Consider the following 24,670-nt stretch of genomic DNA (forward strand, 5'->3'; position numbering starts at 1 on the left):
GGCTCGCTGCTGAGAGCTAGGATGCCAAACTGACATAGGGAAGGGGCCAAGCTGTTTGTCAGCTTAGCTGAGCCCTCCTGAGTTCCTGCGTATTGGTTGCTTAAAGTTGTAAAGTCTTCTCTATGCAAACTTTAAGTAAGAAAAATATGATAGCTGAGGACACAGATCTGATTTTGAGCCGTAAAATAATACTCTTTCTTTTCTGTCACTTCTTAATCATATTCACACATACGCACGCACGCACGAACATCTGAGGATACAGAGGGTTTCAATCATTCCAGTATCCAAACAGTCCCTGATATGCTCAAATTCCGACCTCAGGCCTGGCTGCTGGAACAGATCTTCCTGCAAAAAGAAAGTCACCAAATAATTACATGCTCAGAAAATCAACCATGATCTTCTAACCTAGAAATATGATCACCACCAAGGTGCAAAAAGGGAGCAGTGAGGTGAGGCCTTTGAATCAACTGGTAAACAAGCTGATAAAGTTAGGGCTGATGTGGCTAACTCATCTGGCAGGACTTCCCGAGCATGCTCCCATGACCCGTCTTTAAAGTGATAAAACATCTATTATAAACTATAGGTAGGGCATACTACTCACAACAATAAAGGAAAACTTAAAACTATGTTTCCTGCAGTGTTGTGAGAGGATTAACTGGAAAAAGAAAAACGTGAAGAAAATTTGTCATTTATAAGATGGAGAAAGTTAAAAAGACACCACCCTGTTTTGTGAAAACAAGATAATGGCAATAAAGGTATTTCTGTTAGTCCTAGCATGCTTTTTTTTTTTTTTTTTAAGATTTTATTTATTTATTTGACAGAGAGACAGCCAGCGAGAGAGGGAACACAAGCAGGGGGAGTGGGAGAGGAAGAAGCAGGCTCCCAGCAGAGGAGCCTGATGTGGGGCTCGATCATGCCCTGAGCCGAAGGCAGACGCTTAACCGCTGTGCCACCCAGGCGCCCCCTTGGCATGCTTTATATTCATTTGTTTTATTAAATGACTTAATGCCACATAACTGGATAATAATATTCTATGTATTGTTCAAGTTACACTTGAAAGGAGCTCTGCGGAGCAGGTAGACGACCAGCACAGTACTGAAGAATGGGACTGCTGTGCTCGCTTAGGACGATACAGAGGAGATTAGCATGGCCCCTGTGACTTCTACGGCCAGACGGCCTAGGTTCAAATCCCTGTCCTGCCCATTTATCAGCTTTGGGATCTTGACAAGTTACTTAGCCTTCTGTACCTTCGGTTCTTCATCTGAGAGCTGTCCTGAGAATGAACCGAGGCAATGCTGTTAAACACTTAGAATAGTGTTTGGGACACTGTAATAATAAGTGTGGGGGGCAGGGGGAGTAGAAAGAGAATGTCGTAAGAACATATGTTGCTCCCCAGCGGTAGAGCTGAGGCAGACTACAGTCTGTATTAGTCTCCCTATATGAATGAGTCAGTGAAACTGACTGATCTGATCTCATGAAGCTTGCCCAAATCACTCGAGAATCAGGCCTCCTGACTCATGGCCTGGGGGCTCTATCTGGTCTCCAGCCTCCGTCTGGCTTATCAACAAGTTAGCCCCTCCCATTCCCAGAAACTGGCAAGGCTAACAGGCTGACATCCTGAGAAGAATCCAGACGGCTTTCTACTTGGAGGACCCCAGAGGCCAGGGGAGGGAACATGCTGTGCCTCGAAGGCCATCCTATGCAAGGCTGCTTCCCTTAGGGGTAAGCAAGTGCTCTGTGTAACAGCAAGGTCTCATGGGGGTGTGAAACATGAACCTATCTGTCCCCCACTCACTCCCTGGGGGACAGCTTTCCACAGATTCCTTGGGGTAAAAGCTTCTTACACCAAAAGTTCTTGGGGCTGATGCTCTTCCCCAAGGCAGTCTGGCCTCAGTCAGGTCTTAGTGCTTAAGTGCCACCCACCTGCTGGATGGCATTTTGGTACAGGTAATCAACCATCATCCAGAGCTCTTTGGGGATTCCCAAGGGGTTCTCCAACTGAACCCCATCATCTTCAGTCTGTAGGGGCATCAGAGTCTGAAAAGAAATAAAAAGCATAATACGAAGGCCCACCAATGGACCTTCTGACGGGCTGGCTCCGGGAGAATATACGGTAATGGGGCCAGCAAACCCGCGGAGGAGGGGAAGCACTTCAATCCCCTAAGCAAACATCCCATAGGCAAAAAAATGAAGTTAGGTGGCACAGTCAATGTACAGAAGGTGATTTTGAGAATTAGGAGTGGGTATGGCAAGCAGTTTCAATAAATCAGGTGAAATATGCATCATCTTCTTTGAAAAAACATCCTGCCAACAGCATTTCACTGTCAGAAATAGGGAGACAGTGTGGTCTGGTGCGGTAAGGGCAGAGACTTGGGAGTCCAAAAACCTGAATGTAGGGGCCAGGTCCACTGTTAACGCACCTGTGACCTGTGACCAATCACTCCTTACTGGGCCTCTGTTTTTATCTTACATAACAGAGAGGATAGAAATCAAGAGTCCCTAAATTAAAAAGTACATTGGAAAGGGGCGGGGGAGGGGGGAGATATGCATATTACTATAAATCCGCTCTTAAGTAGAGTCCTTGTATTCAAATTGTCCCCATAGGAGTCTTTTACATCTCAGAAAATTTAGTTCAGGATGATGACCAAGTGATGATTAAAACAAAAAAACAGGAATAAAATCATGGGCCAGGGAAGCTTCATATCTTAGTATCCATGGCTGAGTTTCTCTAATGTACCATGTGTGAAAGACTGAGAATACCTTGCTTCACTGGCTCAGCTGTTATAGTTCTAGATGCTTCCATATGACATGTATACGGCATGTAACTCACCAGCTCTCTAATTGTTTCCAGTGGCAGGTCCAAGATCGGCTCCCTCATGTAGCACAATGTATGAATGGGAGATCCGAAACAGCTGGGCAGGTAGTTCCCAGACACAGACAAGAAGTAATCCTTTCCCCTGTCCAAGTGCAAAACCAGAATGTCTTCAATTTTGTCTTCACCTGAGTTGAGCTTTGTAGCTGTGGTCTTATTTACAAATAGCTCCAACTCAATCTCAATGGCAGAATCTGAAGAAAAACATGAAAAGTCACGTTGGCTGGTGGGAGGCCAAGAGGAAAAGGGGGAAAGAGGACAGCAGGGACAAGGATCAGGCACAAAGGGCTGGGAAAGGGCATCAGAGGTATCAGCCAACCAACAAGGATGTAGGTGCTCCGCACTCAGAGAGGACACATGAACAAGGAATTTATAGTCCAAGGGGGGACATGAAAACAACAAACAAAACCATGTGAAGAGGCAACTGCAATGAAATTCAAGTACGAAGGAGCACAGCACAAGTTAGAATTATTAATACGATCAGAAGGCATGGATCAAAGAGCTTGTCCCGGGCCAGGTCAGATGAAGACACCTGATCCAGGAGACAATATAATGCAAGTATCAGCCTGTGAATTGTCCACAGAACAGGCTTCATCCCTCTGCCACACAGCATGACGCAGAGTGCAAAGAAGTCAGGGGAAAGACACGAACGGTACGTTCCAGGGCCAGACAGAATTTCTGGATTACCACCCCGTTATCTTTCCCTACAAGAGCAGACGCTGGGAGTGGATTATAGTGAGGCAGACAGTGAAAATGGGTCCTTCAAGGGCAGTGCTTGCTTCCCAGCGGTCTTCTGTCTTCTCTTTCTGTGAAATTATGGAACACACACGTGGCTGAGAAAGCTTTTCAAGCTGAACTCGTGCCCCTTCCTGTTTCATATCTTATTTATGGATGGTTCCCCCACCGGGCTTTTAGAAGTTTCGATCAGACAACAAACACTCAGAAAGAAAAAAAGCTTACTTGAGAAAAATAAGCAGTCGGGGTAGAGCATTCCCCAAACCAGCAACCAGGAACCTGGGAACGGAGGCCTCACCTGGCAGGAGGAAGCCTCTGCTGGGGTTGGCATTCAGCCACTGCTTACAGTAAGACCTTTCATCAGGCTTGTTGATGAATTCAAACTGACAGGGAACTTGCCCATTACGAATGGTAAAGGACTGTACTTGCAACTGCATGTACTTCACATTCTGAAAACAGAACTGGGAACAGGCCCGGGACCAGTCAGATCAGTGCCCTCTTCTTGGCGACCCGCCCAGCCACCCCAACGGGGCCATCTTTGCCTTTTCTGGAAAGACAATGAAGGACCACCTCTTTCAAATCATGTTTCTGCTTTAAGTATTTACCTGGGAGGCCGCAGCTCCATTAAAGACCCAAGGTCTGTGTTTAACCCAGAAACCCAAAACTGAGGTTGTTTTATAAGTAAATTTCCTGAAGGAATCAAAGTTCGAACCTTCTATCTTCTATACCCAAAGACCATTTCCAAAATACCCTTTACAAATTCCACCCCCAAACATGAAGACCAAGCACATCCTTCCAAGTGGCTGGACATCTAGGGCATTAAAAAATACCCACACCATAAATCCCCATTTGATTGGCTTCTTGGTCATTCGATCCATGCTGTAAGCTCTTCCATGAAAAATCTTCTGCCCTAATTGACTTCTCCCACCGCCCACCCCTTGTCTACACTGCCTGCCCTCCCACCAATACCTGTGTACCCAAGAAATTCTGACTCAACTTAATCTTGATCAAAGCACAACATCGGGAGGAAGACAACCCCCTGTAAGAATACAGACCAGCTACACTAAAATCAAACAAAATACCTTTGGGCTCATCTGTGCCATCATTTAAATCATGAATGCCCATGTGTGGGTGAAACCCATGGGCCACAAAGGTTCAAGGCTGCTGATTCAAAAGAGCAGGAGGAGAACACAATCTAAACCAACAACCCCCTTCCTCTCAGCTAACACCAGCAGCCTCACTGTAACTAGGGGCGGCCTGTCAAAAAGACTGAAGTCCAGGGGTCAGACAGGGGGCTCATGGATTTCCGAGACCTCAAAGATGGAATTTAAGTTCTACAAACAGAAGAGCCTGTTGCCAATCTTCTCAGCATGTCCTTCCTACCTCTCGCTTAGAAAGGGACACAGAAGGAATGCTGGCATTTTCCATCTTGTCCAGGGAGCGAACAATCTCCTCTAGAGTCTTCCGGTAACGTTCTTCGTTGACCACCTTCACCTGGGGGGGAAATATCGGAGCCTGAGTACCTTCTGCCCATTTCCTCCTTTTCAGGAAAGAGGACATGCACAGCACCGGGCAAGAGCAGCTGGTGGCCACACAGAAAGTGAAGACAAAACAGATTTCATGAATTAACGACAGACTCGGAAGGGGTCCTCCCGAGGCTGAGCTTGTGATGAAGTCAACCGCTTCCTGATGAGCAGGGAGAAGATGCAGGGGTGCACGGCTGGTGGGCAGCTCTGCCCGGTCGCAGCCCCAGGGCAGAAAGATGCCCCGTGACTAGCTCTACTTTGCTTACTGCTATCCACAGGCCTGCGGCGAGAAACCTCTAGGGTTTGATTTCAAATAGCATTTCTCAAGTTTCTGTAACCTGTGCTCCATCGGCCAAGATTTTGTCAGGGTTTCCCTTCTGTATTGTGAGTTATAAACACAATGTTTGTCACTTTCCAATAACAAAACTCTGTAATATTCATTAGGCTTTTTTCAAGCTGCTCACACCCTCACAGATTCTGATATGCCTCCTCCTGACCCCTTGAGAATGTATAATATAAAGAAACAGAAATCACAGGCGAAGAGAGAGTAAGCAAAAAGATGTTCAACCTCACTAGCAATCAAAGAAATGTGATCTAAAATAATGAAAGATCTCTTTCTTTAACTCACTGGGTTGGCAGAAATTCAAGCTGGGTAAAATCCAATATTAGCCAGGGTGTGGGAAACAAGCTTATATACAGTTGGCAGAAGTGGGAGGAGGAGGGAGCTCTACCTTTACTGACATGGAAAGATCTCCTAAGACATAGTCAGTAGGGAAAAAAAAAAAGATGTTCTCTCAGAACAATAGGTATACTATGATCTCTTTACAAAAAGAAAAAACATCCTCTATGTTGTATATGGAATACTAACATGTTTGTAAATGCATAGAAAAAGTCCTGGAAAGATACAGTCAAAAAAGCAAAGGGGAACGTCCAGACATAGAAATATATAGTAGAAGTATGCCAAAATAATTATGAATTTCATTTAAATTAAAACAACTTAAAAAAAAATTTTTTTTCAAGTAACCTCTATGCCCAACATGGGGCTTGAACTCACAACCCCAAGATCAAGAGTTGTATGCTCTATGGACTGAGCCAGCCAGGTGCCCCCAAAAACAATTTTTAAAAGCTTTCTCACACAGTGAAGGGGAGGAGACCAGAACGACAAAAGTGGTCTTGGTTATGAGAACCAATTCCCTATAGAGTGCTCACGACAGGTGTCAGCTGCCCACCTACCCCGATGTCAAACACGGAGCTGACGGGCTTGTGGTCACTGGTCTTCAGGGCCATGTGGCTCTGGTAACTCAGCTGAGTGATGTTCTTCCCTTTCCAGAGGACCCGGTCACACCAGGCAGGAGCACGACACTTCTCACTGAAATGCAAAGTCCGCACTGGGGGCCTGCACAGCCACAGCAGCGCCCACTGCCCTGGCCAGCACCCCGGCACCACTGGGGGGTGGCGGGGCAGAGCCTTCAAGCCCATGCGGCCCCAGGGGTCCGAGAAGGCACAGTGATGCGGGCCCGCCAGGGGATGGGATATACCCTGAGCATATCACCCAAAACAGCCATGAGGGCTCCAAGCCAAACACCGTTCAGAATGACTCTGTTCTTTAGCCTCCTATGGGGAGGAGCTGAAAAAGGCAATCTGGAAGTTAAGTGCTCTGCGGTCCTTAAAAGATGGTGCTTGAAACAGGCTCTGAATTCCTACTGCCTCGGTTATAATCCTGGTTCTATACTAGCCTGCTTGGGAGGTCTTTCTCTTATTTTTTCCTTTTAAGATTTTTTTATTTTTAAGTAATTTCTACAGCCAGTGTGGGGCTTGAACTCACCACCCCAAATCAAGAGTTGCACGCTCCACCAACTGAGACAGCTAGGCGCCCCTTGGAAGGCTTTTTAATTTTTGCATGCCTCTGTTCCCCGATCTAAAAGCTGAGGATAATAAATCCCACCTCCTTCAGCTGGCAGTTGAGAAGATCAAGTGAGGTAACAGAGGTAAAGTGTATGAAATCACGTGAGGCATACCAGAAGCACTCAAGAAAAGTGGTAAAACACCTGTGTAATGACCAAGTACAAGCTAAACGGGTTGGAATCATCCTATCACCCTAAGCATAGCTCAAAAGTAAATTATTATGGAACAAAGGCTAAGGCGGTCAAAAAAAAACATGTAGGAAGGCAGAGCTGCTGAATGAGCAGACACTGACAGAAAATGTCTGACCAGAGTGCGAAACACAGGGAAGTCACAGGAATCCTATCTCCTACGGAGAAGTCCACGGAATCCTATCTCCTTCTTTAGGCCCATGGGAACAAGTGCTTCCCTAAATTTTGAGGTTTCCATTTGCTCAGCCCCCTTGAAGCAAGCCCCTACCTACCTGGTATCCCAGTCGTCGGAGCCAGTATCATACTTATAGGTGGGCTGGAACGTGAGCTCGCCTTCAATGAAGCCTTCAAAGACAGACTTGGCAGCCATCTGAGTTTTCAGCTATGCAAAAGGATGGAAGAGGAGGGGAAAAAAACAAAACAAAACAAAAACCTCAGAATAAAAAGTCAAACCTTGAATTAGCAGAGGAAAGAAAATCAATCTGGAATCTGAACCCTAACCCAAAGGGAAAGGCCCATGAGAAAGCTATCCTGTACAATCTTGAGAACTAAATCCCAGGAAGGGGAGTGAGCTGACCGTTCCTTTGCCTATTGTACAGTTTTTAAGGCTCTTTTAAAAGAGGATACCTGCATCCACGGGGCCTGAGTACCATCTTGGTGAGATGTCCCTAAGAGGATCAGACACCATCAGACAAAGAGTTTTTCCTTCCAGGTATCTATTTCATCTGTGTAACACAGCTGTTCCCATTGTACAGAGAGAGAACTACGCAGAAAAAGGCCTGGGAAGATATAGTCCAAAAAGCAAAGGGGGAACTTCCAGGTATCTAAAAATAAGTGGCAGAAGTATACCAGAACAAGTCTGAATTAAATTTAAACAATTTTCTAAAGGAGTTTATCAAGTGAATTATACGAACTAGGGGAAGCCCTGTGCCTTGATCTCCCCCATCTGTAAATTTTGAGTTTGTAACGGGATCTGCCTCTCAGGACTGTTGGAAAGCACTGCCGACTTAGAATGGCGCCTGGCACATTCTGAGAATAGCCAGCATTCTTCCTACTGCACTCATTTTGGGAGCGCCTTCCAGATCACACTCGCAGCAAGATTAACAACCACAGGTGTTCCTTCCTCCTCCCTGAAGGACCAAGCTCGGCCCTGTGTGGACTGATGAAGAACTGTCAGCTACCACTGGAGACAGGGGGCAGCTACTCAGGGGACAAGAGTTGCCAAATTCCCCAAAATACAAATTCCTAAAAAAAAAAAAAAAAAAAACTATTAAGGAAAAAGCCACAGAAATAATAAAAATGTAGGTATTAACGTAGGATGATTCTTAAATCGGTATATGTAGACCTTAAAACCATCTGGGAAGTAGAGAACATACCAAACAGGTACTGTTACTTGAAGAAAGACCAGAAAAGAAGGCAAGAGGAGGTGGGTATGAAACCATCAGGGAAGTCAGAATGCTTCACTCCAGAATACAGATGCAATAAACAGACAGTTATAGAGCAGACTGGCTTAATGCTGAAATGGGGATTAAAGAGGAAAAAAAAAAAAAAAGGTAATTTACCAAGGAAAGGAACTGGCGAGAAAAATAGGCCAAAAAAGAGATTATTCCATAAAGAAAGACGTAACAAAGTTGAGAGTTTTTTTCCCCTTTGACTGATCCCTTCGACTGATGTGCACCAGGGGACAAAAAGGTTAACAGAAAGATTCAGACTGATGACAATAAGGGGGCTACAGACTAAAAAGAAAAGGGAATTTAATATTCTGAACGATCCTGACCACTTGAAGTTTTGAAACTGACTGAAAGGGGTAGCCTGATGAAAGTCAGCAAGACAGATTGCTCTTGTCCTGTGGCAAATGCTCTGAGCAAGAAATGCCGACCCAAACCGAGGTGGAGAGTGGCAGCGGACAGAACTGGTTCCTGTCAGACGTGAAGAAAGCCGCTCAGGAAAAAGAGTGGGCATTTACCCCGGACAAGTCTGGTGAGAGCAGGAGGGGGTGAGGCAGGCTCACTCAGAAAACAATTAACAAATCATCTTAAACATACCAAGTGTCTTTATAAGAAGCTCAGTACCCTTTCAGCCCCTACTGGAATGAATGAATGAATGAATGAGCACCAGGGAAAGGGGGTGAGAGAGAGAGGGAGACTGAGACAGAGAACACACATGCTCTTGGCCCCCAGGGGGACGTGGCACCTCAAGGGAAGAGCCACGGGAGGACCGCCGTGGACGAGGGAATGCAGATGAAAGGAGAAACAGCTGGCCATCAGCTCCCCGGGCAAGCCTACCCAGCGAAGGAAGAAGAGGCCGACGGTTGGGAAGCCAGGCCTTCCTCTGCCCTCACAGTGGGGGGACAGCTGCCGAACAAGGCACGGGTGGCCATCTGTACCTGATCATACCCATACAGGGTTTGAAAGTCCTTCTCCTCGATGAGGTTTTTTACTGTCTCCACATCCAGCTCTTCTATCCTGTAGTTGAGGTCCCCCAGCCACAAGATGACACTGTGAGGACAGAACACAAAGGTCACAGGTTGAGGAGGGACTTCACTCCTCCTAGCCAGCGTAGTTCTGACAGAAGACCCCTGAGGCTCAGCTTCTTGGGAGCTGGGAAGGAAGTGACTCTGCTGTTTGGGAAATCTTTTCTCTTGCCACCCATTTCACGTCATGGCTAACATGCTGCTTACTCTGACCTTTTGCTCCAGGTTCATCAGAAAACAGCCTTGAGTTGTCCTGGACTGTTTTAAGCTGTATGGTTGGAAAGACAGTCTAAGAAGATCTAAAAGCAAGACAACCATTTACCTCATTCCTGGGAAGAGGCACAAAAGATCAAATATTGGGAGTCAGGTCAATCGCTCGGGGACCCCAAACCAGATGATGCCATGATGTCGCCTCCATGCACATGACAGTCCACAAAACACACTCTCAACCCTCGTTTCTAGAACTGAGTTCCTCTGAAACAAAGCTCAACCTGTACAGTGGAGTCTGTACTGTATCATCGGTTGGCGCTCTCTGCAAAGTGTGACAGGTGTTTCATCACACCTGCTGCTTCGGGAGAAGGGTAACTGAACATTCCAGACGACAGCGCACAGCCCATAAAGTCCAATACTGCGCTATCTGAAGCCAGCAGACAGGTCATTCGAGAACCTGCACAGCAGAATACACGCACCAAAATAAATGCATCCACAAGCTAGAAGCGGACAAACTGACATGCAAGCGGCGGCCTCCCAAGCGAGGATGCTCGCGGCTCAGCAGAACGGAAGACACGCTCCCTGCCAGGTTCCCTGGAGAAGGAAAGCCATCCTGTCAGCTTCCAGAGCACCAGTGAGCTCAAGACCGTTCTGCCACCGCGGCAGGTGGGAGGAGAGAGGCTTGCATCTGTGTACTCCCTGGCAGACACCACGGCCTCAGCGGCTTCTTCCTTCTTCTAAAAGAAGTGGCACAAGCTTCAAGTGTTACTGTAAAGTCTGCAGTTCTAATATGCCTTGATTTTAGACATACAGAACATTTTAGAGATAAATGAAACAAAGAAAACAAAAGATTAGCACAAGACGCTCCGAGCAGCTGTCACTGCAGCTTTGTCATGTTGACTCAAGAGGTGGAAGAGACTAAGTGAAGGCGGACCCCGGGAGTCCAAATCTCAATCACATGTGCTTCTGGAAAGAACAGACATATACTACCCTAAAATATACTTCTGAAACCTGGACTTGAGATGCTCACTCTTTGGTTGCTTTCCTCGTGATGTTTAATCAGGGCAGACCCACGTTAAAATAAGTCTTATACATTTTCTGGGGACAAATGACATGTGAGAAACATTCTAGAGGTCTGCCCGATTAGAAACTTAGGAAACGGAATATTTCCATGAGACATAATCTGCGTGTAAGTGAACGCTGGCTGCAGTTCCCATTCAGGCAATGGGAAGCCTCCCCCAGCCACCTCCCTGACAAAACAGAGAGGCCCCAACTCTCTTAGCAAGAGAGCGGTGAACAGCTTGGGGTCTGATCCCAGACTCACTCGTGCTTGCTGATGGTGAGAGGAGGAAGGCCTGGGTCAATCTGACAAAACTGCATTCGAGAACAGATGTCTTTATAGTCCTGGTTCCTCCTCTCATACTCTTCTATGTGGGCTGCCAGGTGAGAATTCACGACGCAGATGCTCGTGTTGTGGAACTGGAACCTGATGGCCACGCCTCCTTTGTTACCCTACGGAAGAGAGCCCGAAAGAATCCAATTCACAACCTCACTGTGGCAGCCATTTAATTCTGCATGCTTTCAACAAGTTTTCTCTTCAAAATAATCCCAACAGTAGTGGAGCAGTGCTACTGTCCGTATTTTATTTATTCAAAAATTTTTTTTAGAGAGGGAGAGGGAGAGACACAATCTCCAGCAGACTCCCCACTGAGCGCAGAGCCCGACGCAGGGCTGGATCCCACCACCCTGAGATCGTGACCTGAGCCGAAATCAAGAGTCGGACGCTCAACCGACTGAGCCACCCAGGCACCCCTATATTGTCCACATTTTAACAGGTAGGGAAACAAATCCAAGAAAGCAGAGTGACGAGCCAGTCCGTGGCAAAGCCGAGTCCACTTTTCACTAAATCACAGGCAAAGCACATGGGAAGTGAAGCTCTTGCAAGAGAACCTAAAAGCAGGACTTTAGGAGCCTCAAGAAGAGGAAACTGCAAACCTATTATCTGCGTTCTTTCTTTATCTCGGTTTCCCAACATAGTTCCTGCAACCTATTTTGTGGGTGAAACAGGCAGATCAGCTGGAGGCTCTGGTGTGGCGTGGACACAGGGATATGTGCTAAATCAGCCACAGCTCCCTGAAACACGATTTCTAAGCAGTCCGCTCCATCTAGCTCTGCTTGAGGGCACCGTTCATCTTGTCACCCCAGCACCCTCCAACTGGGACACACGCAGTCACGGTATCATAAGAGGCAGGGTCAAAACCTTAGGGATCAGGGGGCGCCTGGGTGGCGCAGTCGTTAAGCGTCTGCCTTCGGCTCAGGGCGTGATCCCAGCATTCTGGGATCGAGCCCCACATCAGGCTCCTCTGCTAGGAGCCTGCTTCCTCCTCTCCCACTCCCCCTGCTTGTGTTCCCTCTCTCTCTGTCTCTGTCAAATAAATAAATAAAATCTTAAACAAACAAACAAACAAACAAACCCTGAGGGATCAGGCATACCGACCAAGAACTCACCATCCTCCCCATGATGCCCGTCCCCACGGTCTCAGCTTCCACCTCGGACACGTGTGCTGCATGCTCCTGTTTGACATACAACAGCAGCATGATCCCGACCAGTCGGATGAGCTTCACCTGGACAACAGAGCCAAACAGTCCGGTCACAGCATGAGCTAGAAATCGAAAACAGGAAGAAGAAATATCCCAGAGGAAAAGCGGTCTCAAAGCTGGCTGAGGACGCTACCATGTTTCCTTCTCTGCAGCAGGACACACGGTGATCCCCTGCGCAGCTCCGCGGTAACCCGAACGGCCTACCGGTGCCCAGACCTGCACCTTTCCTACCCAGAGCACCTCTTCCACAGGACTTGGAATTGACAAAATTCGGACAGGCTTATGATAAAGGTCACAGGTCTTAGAATCTCCTTGCACGGCAACATAAAATTAAGGGTCACTGAGCCCTCGTGTACCTTTGCATACTTGGCATCTGGATGAAGACCTTCTGATACAGCTTTAAACCACTCTTCTTCCTTTGGGGTATCATGGAAGAAAAAGGCCTCCTTACTCAGATCAAGCTCCTGAAACCTATAATAAGCAGCAAGCAGTCAGAGGGGAGAGAAGAATAATGTGCACGACCACACGTCCTCAGATTGGGTTAGGCACGTATATCCTCGCTTTCCAGCTAAACTGCAGGGCCCTCGAGAGGGGAGAAAAATCAATATGTGGAGCCAAGGGACTAAATGCTAAGGAACCACCAGCGCCTTCCCAAGCAGCCCCCCATTTCCTCTCTAGAACCAGCCATGAAGCGGTCAGAAGCATCTCCATTTTACACCGGAGATGACTAGTTCACACAAGCACCAAATGGCAAACTAGGGGCCAAGCCTACGTCTATATAAATTCCAAATTCTAGGCCCTTCCCACTTTACGATACAGGCTCCTTTGCTGCCTCCTCCCCATTCACAGTGCCTAGGACAGTGGTAGGAAGATAATATGTATGGAAGAAAAAATGACAGACTGATAGAGCTTTTTGTTTTCTTTTTTAAAGCCAACCTTCTGGGGCACCTGGGTGGCTCAGCTGGTTAAGTGCCCGACTCTTGATTTTCGTTCAGGTCATGATCCTGAGATCAAGCCCCGCATCAGACTCCACACTAGGCATGGAGCCTGCTTGGGGTTCTCTCTCTCTCCCTCTGTCCCTCCCCACTCGCATGCTCTCTCTCTCTAAAAAAAAAATTTTTATTTTTTAAATTAAATTAATAATTTTTGAAAATCAATAAAAAAATAAAGGTGGGGCGCCTGGGTGGCTCAGTTGGTTAAGTGGCTGCCTTTGGCTGAGGTCATGACCCAAGGGTCCTGGGATCAAGTCCCACACCGGGCTCCCTGCTCAGCGGGGAGCCTGTTTCTCCCTCTCCCTCTGCTCTTCCCCCCTGCTTGTGCTCTCTCTGTGTCAAATAAATATATAAAATCTTTAAAATAAATAAATAAAGCTAACCTTCCTTCCCTCGCAAAAGATATTTTTGCTTTGTGACCAAAGTGTTGAATGTCTGAGTGATAAAAGTCAGCTCGAGGTGTAGTGATTTTAACAGAGGGCTGCACTAAAAATTAAATAATAGCATTTAAATGCCAAGCACGTCACTTTAATGGTGACAGAAATTTGTTTACTTCGAGGAAGAACATCAGAGAAGAAGCTGTTATTATGCACACACTTGTCAATTCCTTCACCTGCTGTGAAGACTCAGTTACACATTCATGTCCCTGTCCCTTCCACCCAGCTATACTTTCTAGAGACGGAGAGGCAGAAGTGAGAAGAGAAGCACTTACCCCACACAGTACACATCTGGGGCCAGGGTGCCGTGGCTTAGCCAGGGCTGGAGGCCTTCTTTGGGGGACTGGCCATTCACATTGTATGTTCCCACAAAAAACCTGTCAGCAAAGAAAATTGGTCAGTCACTTGGGAGGACGATGGCGATGACAGGGGAAGGCATCCTATGCTGGCTCTGCTCGGTTTCAGTCTTTTTGGAGTCAAATTTTAAGACCTAAGAAATGTCACACCTGACTTCAACCGAGGACCATGGCACCAAAGGGTGACTTGTAGTCAGCCATGATATCCGCTGCTTTTGTGATAACTTCAAACACTATAAGCCTACTGTGAATTTTCCGATTTGGCTTTGGCAGCCATTAGAGAGCCATAAACCACAAAATGATTCCTTACCCTGTGTGTGCTAGGGAAATGAAAGAAAAATGAAAAGTACCTTGGTAATTATCTTCAGAAGGAAAGCAACAGCAGTGTTCACCATAACTGGCTGTTTATACACCTGGAAGCAATGCCACTTTGTGTTACAGTCCCTGTGCACTGATTTAAAAAGATCTAGCAGAGGGGCGCCTGGGTGGCACAGCGGTTAAGTGTCTGCCTTCGGCTCAGGGCGTGATCCCGGCATTATGGGATCGAGCCCCACATCAGGCTCTTCCGCTATGAGTCTGCTTCTTCGTCTCCCACTCCCCCTGCTTGTGTTCCCTCTCTCGCTGGCTGTCTCTATCTCTGTCGAATAAATAAAATCTTAAAAAAAAAAAAAAAAAGAATCCTACAACCTCTATTCATTTAACTTTTGGTAATCCTGTCTGAAAAGATTACCAAACACTAACTTCGCTTCATTAACTTCAGTTTAAATGACTTTCTTCAAAGGCCCAGAAGAATGACCAAGAGATACACAAATTTCAGGATATCGTTCCTCCTTCTGCCCCACAGATCCCTTCAAATATTGCTATAACTATTTGCAAGTTGTGTGACTCCCGCTAGACCACACCTACCACCGTGCCTGGCCAGAAAAGACACAGAATAAATGGCTACTCATGAAGAGTGAAAGGAAATGATTGTTTAGAGAATGATGGGTGAGATTCTGTAGAAGGATCTGCTTCCAAATCCAGGGTATGGGGCGGAAGTGCTGAAATTTCAGAGAGCTGAATGATCATTTTGCTTTGAAAACAGTCCGCCCAGTCAGCTACCTGAAGTTCTGGATATAGGTATAATCCTCTTCTTTCTGCACGAGACGTGATTTCACTATTGTATCTCGTAGCCCGAACTTCTGCATGGATAAAATGTGAGCCTTGTCCGATACCGTGATAGTGGAGGAACGAACCATGTCGGTGATCTCACACTTGGATTTATTCTGTCTAGAAAAACAAACGGACAAAAGTTTATCATATTCTGATGAGTCCCCCATGACAACATACATGAAGGCGAAGCTAGAGGTTTCCACACACAAGTGTCTGAGTCCCAGAAGACGAACGGAGGCCAAAGTCAAATGTATTTACTAAAAACCCACTATGTCTATGTGCAATTAAGTAAACTTATATGTTGTCGATTGTATAGCACATTGGTCCGGAGACTTTCTGATAAAGATCTCAGATCACAGGGGACCCTGAAGACATTCTGGTCTAATCCCTTCCTTTTCCAAATAAGAAAAATGAGATCTAGCATCATCAATGATCCACCCAGTCAGACGGCAGTGGAGTGTGGATTAGAACACAGATTTGACAGTACTCTTTCTAGACCCCACTGCCTCACGTAACGAGACTGTAAGACTATCCAGATCTTTTGACTTGACAATTCTACTATATCTCTATTCCACAGGAATAATCTGAAATAAAAGAGGAGCAACAAAGTTTATATTTCATTATTTGTGTAGTTTCAATAGTCAAACTAAAAATTATTTAAATGCCAACATTTAAAGTTAAAATTTGACACATTTATCTAAAATTTAAAACTTGACACATTTATCTAAAATTTGACACATTTATCTAACAGAATCCTAATAAAAGTGCGAGAAACTTTTGTTGAACATTACTTAATGAATTAAGATATATGAAGCCCTTGCAACAACTTCAGGCACTGAACAAAGACCATAAGTATCTGGTATTATATCAAGTACATACTAATTACAGCTATGTAAAAATGTATCTCTGTCTACCAAAAAGGCTCAAAGTGAACTGAGAAGGACAGATCTAGCTACATTTAAAGTTCAGGGGTTGTTCCTTGCTGCTTAATTCATAAAAATACTGACACAAACAAGCAAGTTTTTATCTTGACCAGATGATTCTGGCTATGAGCAGTAGGGGGCACTGGCGTACAGACTAAACATAATAGCTCCACAGGAAAATAAATAAATAAATAAATACAAACAAAAAAAGAAGTATCTTCAGAGTCAGGAAACTCCTAAAAAAATGGGAGGGAGAAATAAAAATGTTTCTAATCTACATTTCTAAGGTAGAGTTAGACTGCCAGTTTCAAATCCTAGATGGGCTACTGGCTAGTTCTGGATCTTGGGTAAATTATGTAATGTCTTTTCTTCACCTGTTTCTGTAGCTGTAAAACAAAGAAGATAATGGTACCTATCTTTCAGGTTAAAATAAGATAACCCAGGTAAGAGAATGGCATCTGGCATACACAGTAAATGCTCAATAAATGTCCAACATTTCTTAAACCAGCTACCCTGGGACAGCTTACATCATGTAAACTAATGGTCTCGGTTCTATACTGAGGAAAACTTCGGTCCTATGAAGTACAAGTGAAGGGACAGCTGCATTACCTTGGGAGCAAGTTGTCTGGTGTATCCTGACCCCAAGAGCTTGGGTCCACAAGCAGGCCTCTCTTATCTGACCTCGAATCATCAAAGTCAGAAACACCTAAGGGGAGGAGGGAGGAATGAAAACATGCTTACACAGACTTTAACATAGAGACCACAGCTTCTCCAACTGTTGTCTAGGAATCCCTGGTTGTGCACATAGTGCTTGAAAGCAGAGGAAAGGTCGATGGTGGTGTCTAAGCAGAGCACAAGAGAGAAGGCAAAAAAAACCAAGCATTTCATCCAGAGATCTTTACTTCTGAAAAAGTAACTATCCTAGCTGGTCTGACTCCCTTTTCTTAGAGACAGTGCATTACAGAAAGAATAAAACTGTGCCATCTGCAGACCTAAATTCCATCACCAGCCCCACTATTTACTGACCTTCTGATTCAGACAAGTCATCCAACCTCTCTCTAGCTCGGTGACTTGACCTGCCCTGCCCTTCTCATAGGTTTATTGCTGGGATCAAATAGTTGACATGTGAATGAGCACTTTGGAAGCCATACAGCATATTATGAAATATAAGATAGTGATCTCATTTCCATTTACTCCAAGTGGGACTTCAAGTTCAAGGAGGAAAGAGGCAAGGGTCAGAGATCTCACACTGGGAAGGGTCTAAGTGCTCTAGAGAATGGGGAGTGCTTGTCATTGTTAACCAATTGCCTCCAAAACCAAAGAGCAAACCAAAGACTTTTAATAAATAAATACTTTAGGACAGCTGTTAAACCAAGATAAACCTGAAAAGGAAAAGTAATCTGCCAATAGCTTCTTTGCTTCTTAAAAGCCAAATCTCTTGTCCATGGAAAACAGCACGGAGAGGCCACAGAAAGGGGCTGCTTCATCACACAAGTTACAAGGAGCACTGCAGGCATGAACCATCACGAAAGAATTCTGCCCTGAAGACGATTACTAAACATGGATTTTTCAACCATGCATTTACAGGAACCTGACCACAACACACACAAATTTGAAACATGAAAATAATGACATTTCAATGCCTCCAATCAATCGATGTTGTTTCCTGAATGCCTCTCAAATCAATATATTCCAATGTGACCCTATTAGTCCACGTTACCAATGTCTCCCTGGAATGACTTCAAACTGATCTCCTGGCCCACCATCTCTGACTCAATTTCTACACTGTGGCCAGAGGATTCTTTTGAAAAAGGCAGGCTAATCACATCACTTAAAACCTTTAAAAGCTTCCCATTGAATAAACTCAAACCTCCCAGTATAGCAGCCAAGTCTCCCTCCAGTCTAGATCCAGCCCACCTGCCCACCTGCATCTCTCACCATAGTCCTCTGGCTCCCCAGCCCCTTGAATGCCACAGTCTGTATATTAAAGTTACTGCAGTTATACCGCAATCCCATCAGAAACCCACTTGCTTCTTTTTCATTTTGCTCTACACGGCTAACTCCCATCCATCTCAGGGCCAGGGGTCAGCAAACTTTTCTGCAAAGAGCCAGAGCGTAAATGTCCGAGGCTCTGCAGGCCGTACTGTCTCTATCACAACGATCTGACCCTGCTGTCATAGCGTAAAGGAGCCAAGAGCGTGACTGTGTTCCAGTAAAACTTTATCTATGGACATTGAAATCTGAAGATTACATAATTTTTAAATGTCACAAAACATGAATCTCTTTTAATTCTTTTCAAACATTTAAAACTATAAAAACTATTTTTAGCTTGCAGGCTGTAAAAAAGCAGGCAGTGAGCTGGATTTGGCCCATGGACTGTACTTAGCCAAGCCCTGCTGTAGACCGCATCTCAGAGGTCACTTCTTCCAAGGTGCCTTCTCTAACTCCCCCTAGATCAGATCAGATGCCCTGCCACTGGTGTTCCCCCAGCTCCCTGTACATCTCATTATAGCCTCACCTGCTGTGTATTATAATGTTTGTCCCCCAGTTAGACTATAAGCTTATTGAGGACAAGAGTATGTCTGATTTGTTCATCATTGCATCCCCATCATCCAGCACGCCACCCAGCACATAATAAGCAGTTCAATCACTCAACAATTCAATAGAAAATACTGGATGAACATGGATTCCTTATGTGTCTTATATAAATACGTAACATCGAAGCTCAAGTCTGTAGCCTTCTTTTGGAATGTTTCAGGCCATCCTCCCATTGTCTTCAGCATCCAACAGAAATAAGAAAGGCAGAACTTGCTTCTAGAATTCTACGGCTCCATGGTTAACCGAATTATTTCTGAGAACCAAATCCCCAACTGTATTCTACCTCTCTTGCTTTACTCTCACTGAACTCTAAAGCTTAGAGAACCAAGGTACTTGTGTTAGTGAATGGCATACTAGGAAACACTTAAGAAGGGCTAAAATCCAAAAAGCTGACAACACCAATTGCTGGCAAGGATGTGGAACAACAGCGACTCCCATTTACTGATTGTAAGAATGGAAAATGGGACAGCCACTTTGCAAGCAGTTTGGTAGTTTCTTGAAAGCTAAACGTAGCCTTACCATATGATCCAATAATCACACTCCTAGATATTTATCTATCTGAACGTTTATGTCCCTATAAAAACCTGCACTTGTTTTTAAGAAAAGACTTTATTTATTTATTTGATAGAGAGAGAGGGAGAGAGAGAGAGAGCATGAGGGGGGAGAAGGGCAGAGAAAGAGGGACAGGGACAAACAGACTCCCCGCTAAGCGCAGAGCCTGATGCGGGGCTTGATCCCAGGATCCTGAGATTATGACCCGAGCTGAAGTCAGATGCTTAACTGACTGAGCCACCCACAGGCCCCTACAGCACCTTTATTCATACTCATCAAAAACTGAAAGCAACCAAGATGTCCTTCAATAGATGACTGGATAAACAAACCATGGTATATCTGTATAATGAAATATTATTCAGCAATAAAAAAGAATGAGTCACCAAGTCACAAAAAGACATGAATGAATCTTAAATACATATTGCTAAGTGAAAGAAGTCATCGCGAAAAGGCTCCATGCTGTGGGATTCCAATTATATAACATTATGGTTAAAGATGGTAAAAAGACGGTAAGAAGATCAGCGGTTGCCAGGTGTTCAGTGGGTGGGTAAGGATTTAGTAAGTGAAGCACGGGGGACTTTTTAGGGCAGTGAAACCATTCTGTGAGAAGCTGTAATGGTAGGGGCGCCTGGGTGGCACAGCGGTTAAGCGTCTGCCTTCGGCTCAGGGCGTGATCCCGGCGTTGTGGGATCGAGCCCCACATCAGGCTCCTCTGCTATGAGCCTGCTTCTTCTCTCCCACTCCCCCTGCTTGTGTTCCCTCTCTGGCTGGCTGTCTCTCTCTGTCAAATAAATAAATAAAATCTTTAAAAAAAAAAAAAAAAGAAGCTGTAATGGTGGATACGTGACACTATCCATAGGCTTCAAAACCCACAGAACTTTTTGGAACAGAGTACTGTATGCAAATTTTTAAAAAAATCATTTTGGAGATCAAGGGATCCTGGAATGAAATGCAGAAAATGACAAAAGAATCTAACTATATTACAAATGTATGAAAACAGCCTCACTGAGGGGGGATAGAAGAAAAAACTGCTGACCTAAATAGTTTGGGAAATGAGCGGAATCTGTAAGACTAAAGGCAAAATGAACTGCTGGCAAACACTATACTCTAGCTGGTAACGTTTCCCACAGGGATATGGGTTAGCAATTCTGAAGCCACTACACATGGATCCTGGAATTTAACACTTGAGAAAATGGAGAGTGGATTGTGGGAACCAGGTTTCTCATTGTTGGAGTGGGAGGTTCCTGATAAACAAGGGGAAGAGGCTAGAATGATCCATGTGGTAATGGGTTAGAGATGGCGATGTCAGCATGAGTTCATGTTTACCTAATATAGATACATATGGTTACATACAGAAATATAGAGATACATACAAATAAGTACACACACATACATTTCCTTGCTCCATCAGCTAAGAGGGCCTAGAAGCAAGGACACACCAGTAGCAAGGACCACTCTTTAATGCCCAATCTTGGTTTCCAATACCATTCTCCAATAAAAGGAACCAGGGCTCCTTGAGATTTTAGAATTGGGGTAGGAAATATACAAGATGGAGCATTTTCTAGTGCCAGAAAACAAGAAAGTACTCAAAAAAAGGCCCAAAAATAAAAACACCCACAATGATGAGGGTATGTCAAACGGACACAGGAGCCAACCGAAAGAGCTCCAATGGTCACAGCTGGAACAATTTGAGCAACGGAATAAAGCACTACTGGATTATAATTCAAAGTATAAAAGAAATATCCACCATCCATACTGCTATAAATAATCGAGTAAAAAGATAAATGGAGGCAACCCTCTTGGGTCCCCTGACCCGAATTCGGGAGCTTTGTACTATCACTTCACTATCACTCAATAAACTTTGCTTTGAGGCGCCTGGATGACTCAGTCGGTTAAGCGTCTGCCTTCAGCTCAAGTCATAATCCCAGGGTTTTGGGATTGAGCCCCGCATCGGGCTCCCTGCTCTGCAGGGAGCATGCTTCTCTCTCTTCCTCTCCCCCTGCTTGTGCTCTCTCCCTCTCTCTGTGAAATAAATAAATAAATAAATATCTTTAAAAAAAAAAAAAGAATAAATGGAGGAAAAAAGACAAATCTCCTGTGAAGAATTCCAAATAATGCAGGTGAATACTCTTGCCTTCAAAGAGGTGGAGCCTAACTCCCCACTACTCTTCTGCAACTGCTGTGTTAAGGTTACTGATAACCTTCATGTTGCCAAATCCAGTGGTCAGTTCCCAGTTTTCGGCTAAGTCCACTGCAGCTCTTCGGCAGCTCTTGATAGAAACTGCTCTCTCCCCTCGTAAACACTTCCCCTAGTTTCTGAAGGCTCCTTTTTTTCTCCGCGCACCCCAACCCCCACCCCCGGGAATGAGTCCAGGCAAAGTCCTGGCACGAGACTGCTTCTCCAGCTCCACTCTCTCCCAGCTAGGTGATCTCACTTAGTCTCACAGTTTTAAAAACCGCCCACATGCTGACCACTCCCAATCTCCAGGCTCCAACCTTTCACCTGAGCTCCAGGTTGTTCTATGCGGCTTCCCCGCTTAGGCTTCTTCAACTCGGTAAATAGCACCATCATTGGACCAGCTGCGCAGAAGAAAAATCCGCAACTCACCTGTGACTCCTCTTTTTTTCCCCTTACTCCCACACCTAATTCATCAGCAATTCAGCCAAGTTCTACCTTCAGAAATAGACCTGGAATTTCTCACAACAGCGGCTTCCTAACTGTTCTTGACTTCCATGCTTACACACTCCTGTCCTCAGTTTCCCAGAGAGCAGCTACAGTGAAAAGAAGGTGTATCCCTACACCACATGAATTAAGTTCCCTGCTTACAACTTTCAAGGCACTTCTCACACCTCAGCATGAAATTTGGCCCCCTCAGAGAGTTGATAAAGCCCTCCCTAACCTGGCCTCATACACCTCGCTCTAACTCACTCAGTCTGTTCTGGCCATCCTTCCTTTTCTGCTGTTCCCAGAGTGTGTCAAGCTCGTTCCCAAGTCAGGAACTTCACTCTTGCAGGTCCCCCTGCCTGGAATGCTTTTCCTTCAGATCTCCACATGACTCACTCCATTTTGTTCAGGCCTCTGCTCAGATGTCAGAGGCTTCACCACCCTATCTAAACAGCCCCCCACCACCCCCACGTCACTCTATCCCCTTACTCCAGGGCTCCCTAAATTCCTCTGTTCACAGCACCCTGTCTCAGTGATTTTTTCCAAAGAGCCTCTAGGTCAGAAGAAATACCTACCAGGGCCGTTAGAGTAGTTAGGGCCAAAATAAAATCACTAAGTTTAAGTCCTAACAACTTAAGTAGCAATTTGAAAATGAATACCCATAAATAGAAAGAAAAATACTATTTCTATTTCATTTGATATAACCACAATTACCGGCTAATGAGATGTGTGTGTCTGTTGGGTACTGCGCACCCTCGCAAACCTTGGAATCCGACGGCACACCACATACGATGTGTCACATTGACTTTTGCACGGTATTTGTTTTTGCTGTTGTTGTTTTTAATATTTTATTTATTTATTTGACAGAGAGAGACAGCGAGAGAGGGAACACAAGCAAGGGGAGTGGGAGAGGGAGAAGCAGGCTTCCCGCCGAGCAGGGAGCCCGATGCAGGGCTCGAACCCTGGGATCATGACCTGAGCCAAAGGCAGATGCTTAACGGCTGAGCCACCCAGGGACCCCCGTACTTGTTTTTGATCCCAGCAACCACCCAAAACCCAGCTTCGCAAAGATACTAGGTCATCAAAAGGAATGCAGCACCATCTAATGCTGAAACTGTGAACTACCTCGAGCCAGAGAGTTGGTGTTCCAGCAGACTGACAAGTATCTCTGTACTTCCTTTTGAACTTTGAAATGTCCCACCGTGCCCGTGAATTCCCTGCACAGCGCCGGAGAGCCACAGTCTTGTTACAGCTTTCCTATTAGTACTAATACCATTTAATATTATATCTCATAAGTATTCCTCAGATAATTGGAGGCTATATCCGCTGAAAGGTAAGCTCTGGAAGGCAGGGGTCTTGTCTTCATGCTCTTTCCTGGGGACCTGGAGCAGCCCCTGGCTTATATTAAGTACTCGATGTGTTAAATGTGAGCAAGTATCAGGAAACGTAGCTGAAGCCTAGCTGTACCATTATCTTCCTGTGTGACAAGTTCCTTCTTCTCTTTGGGTCTCAGTTTCTTTTCTTTCTTTCTTTTTTTTTTTAAAGATTTTATTTATTTATTTGACAGAGAGAGACAGCCAGCGAGAGAGGGAACACAAGCAGGGGGAGTGGGAGAGGAAGAAGTAGGCTCACAGCGGAGGAGCCTGATGTGGGGCTCGATCCCAGAACGCCGGGATCACACCCTGAGCCGAAGGCAGACGCTTAACGACTGCACCACCCAGGCGCCCCTGGGCCTCAGTTTCTTCATCTACAAAGTAGGGACTTCAGTATAAATATCTCATGGGGCTTTATGATGAGCAAAGGCAAATTAAGGACTAAAGGTAAGAGCTCGGTCCCTATATCAGTGCTTTCTAAGGATCTTATTGGGGGGGGGGGCAGTTCCTACTAACAGCCAGACCGAAAGGACATCTCCTGGGGACAAGTGGTGTGTCCCTATGGATTCAGCTTCCGTCCATGAGTGGACTGGAAAATCGCCCTGCAGACCTACATCACTGTGTCTGCCGCAGGACCCAGTCCAGCAAGGACAAGAATATCTTCATTCCTCACTCTGTGCATGGAAACTTTAAGGCATGATTTGGGGGATTTCCAGCCACAGAGCAGTCTTCTCGGAATCTCTTCTCCCCTGAATCTAGCACGGAAGCTGGCTGTTAGCAGCTTTTTACCAAATTTACCATCAGGCAGCCCCATGGTTCCTTCTTGACCACAGCTTCCTGTCCTTCCTCCTCTCCTGCTTCCCTACTCCCACTCTGCCCTTTTTCCAACCTCAGACCTCCATTCCTTTGTCACCCAATCTAACAGCTGACATCTGGGTTTTTCCTTTCTTCCCATGTTTGTCCACTAAGTCCTATAAATCCTCTCTAAATATTTTTATACCTGACCGTCTTCCCTGTGCCTACGGTCATGCGTTAGGTTAGGCCCTTACTATTTCTGGAAAGCACATTCAGTGATTTCCCTGCTTCCCCCACCAGTCCATTCTGCCACCATC

At 45.4% G+C, this 24,670-nt stretch overlaps 1 protein-coding gene across 2 annotated transcripts in view; it reads right to left on the minus strand.

Moving 5' to 3' along the window:
- The window catches only part of INPP5B (inositol polyphosphate-5-phosphatase B), a 46,378-nt gene that overhangs the window by 2,502 nt on the left and 19,206 nt on the right, over positions 1-24,670 (minus strand). For both annotated transcript variants that reach the window (XM_026516621.4, XM_044390421.3), the window contains 14 exons: positions 16,980-17,076; positions 15,397-15,564; positions 14,215-14,316; positions 12,867-12,981; positions 12,418-12,534; positions 11,234-11,421; positions 9,613-9,724; positions 7,499-7,608; positions 6,367-6,502; positions 4,991-5,101; positions 3,906-4,068; positions 2,831-3,066; positions 1,924-2,037; positions 261-345 (listed from right to left, as the gene is read on the minus strand). In XM_026516621.4, coding sequence (XP_026372406.1) covers positions 261-345; positions 1,924-2,037; positions 2,831-3,066; positions 3,906-4,068; positions 4,991-5,101; positions 6,367-6,502; positions 7,499-7,608; positions 9,613-9,724; positions 11,234-11,421; positions 12,418-12,534; positions 12,867-12,981; positions 14,215-14,316; positions 15,397-15,564; positions 16,980-17,076 — 1,854 coding nt within the window. The remainder of the gene's footprint in view (positions 1-260; positions 346-1,923; positions 2,038-2,830; positions 3,067-3,905; positions 4,069-4,990; positions 5,102-6,366; positions 6,503-7,498; positions 7,609-9,612; positions 9,725-11,233; positions 11,422-12,417; positions 12,535-12,866; positions 12,982-14,214; positions 14,317-15,396; positions 15,565-16,979; positions 17,077-24,670) is intronic.

The sequence above is a fragment of the Ursus arctos genome, unplaced genomic scaffold (genome assembly GCF_023065955.2).
Source record: "Ursus arctos isolate Adak ecotype North America unplaced genomic scaffold, UrsArc2.0 scaffold_32, whole genome shotgun sequence".
Classification (NCBI taxonomy): Eukaryota; Metazoa; Chordata; class Mammalia; order Carnivora; family Ursidae; genus Ursus; species Ursus arctos.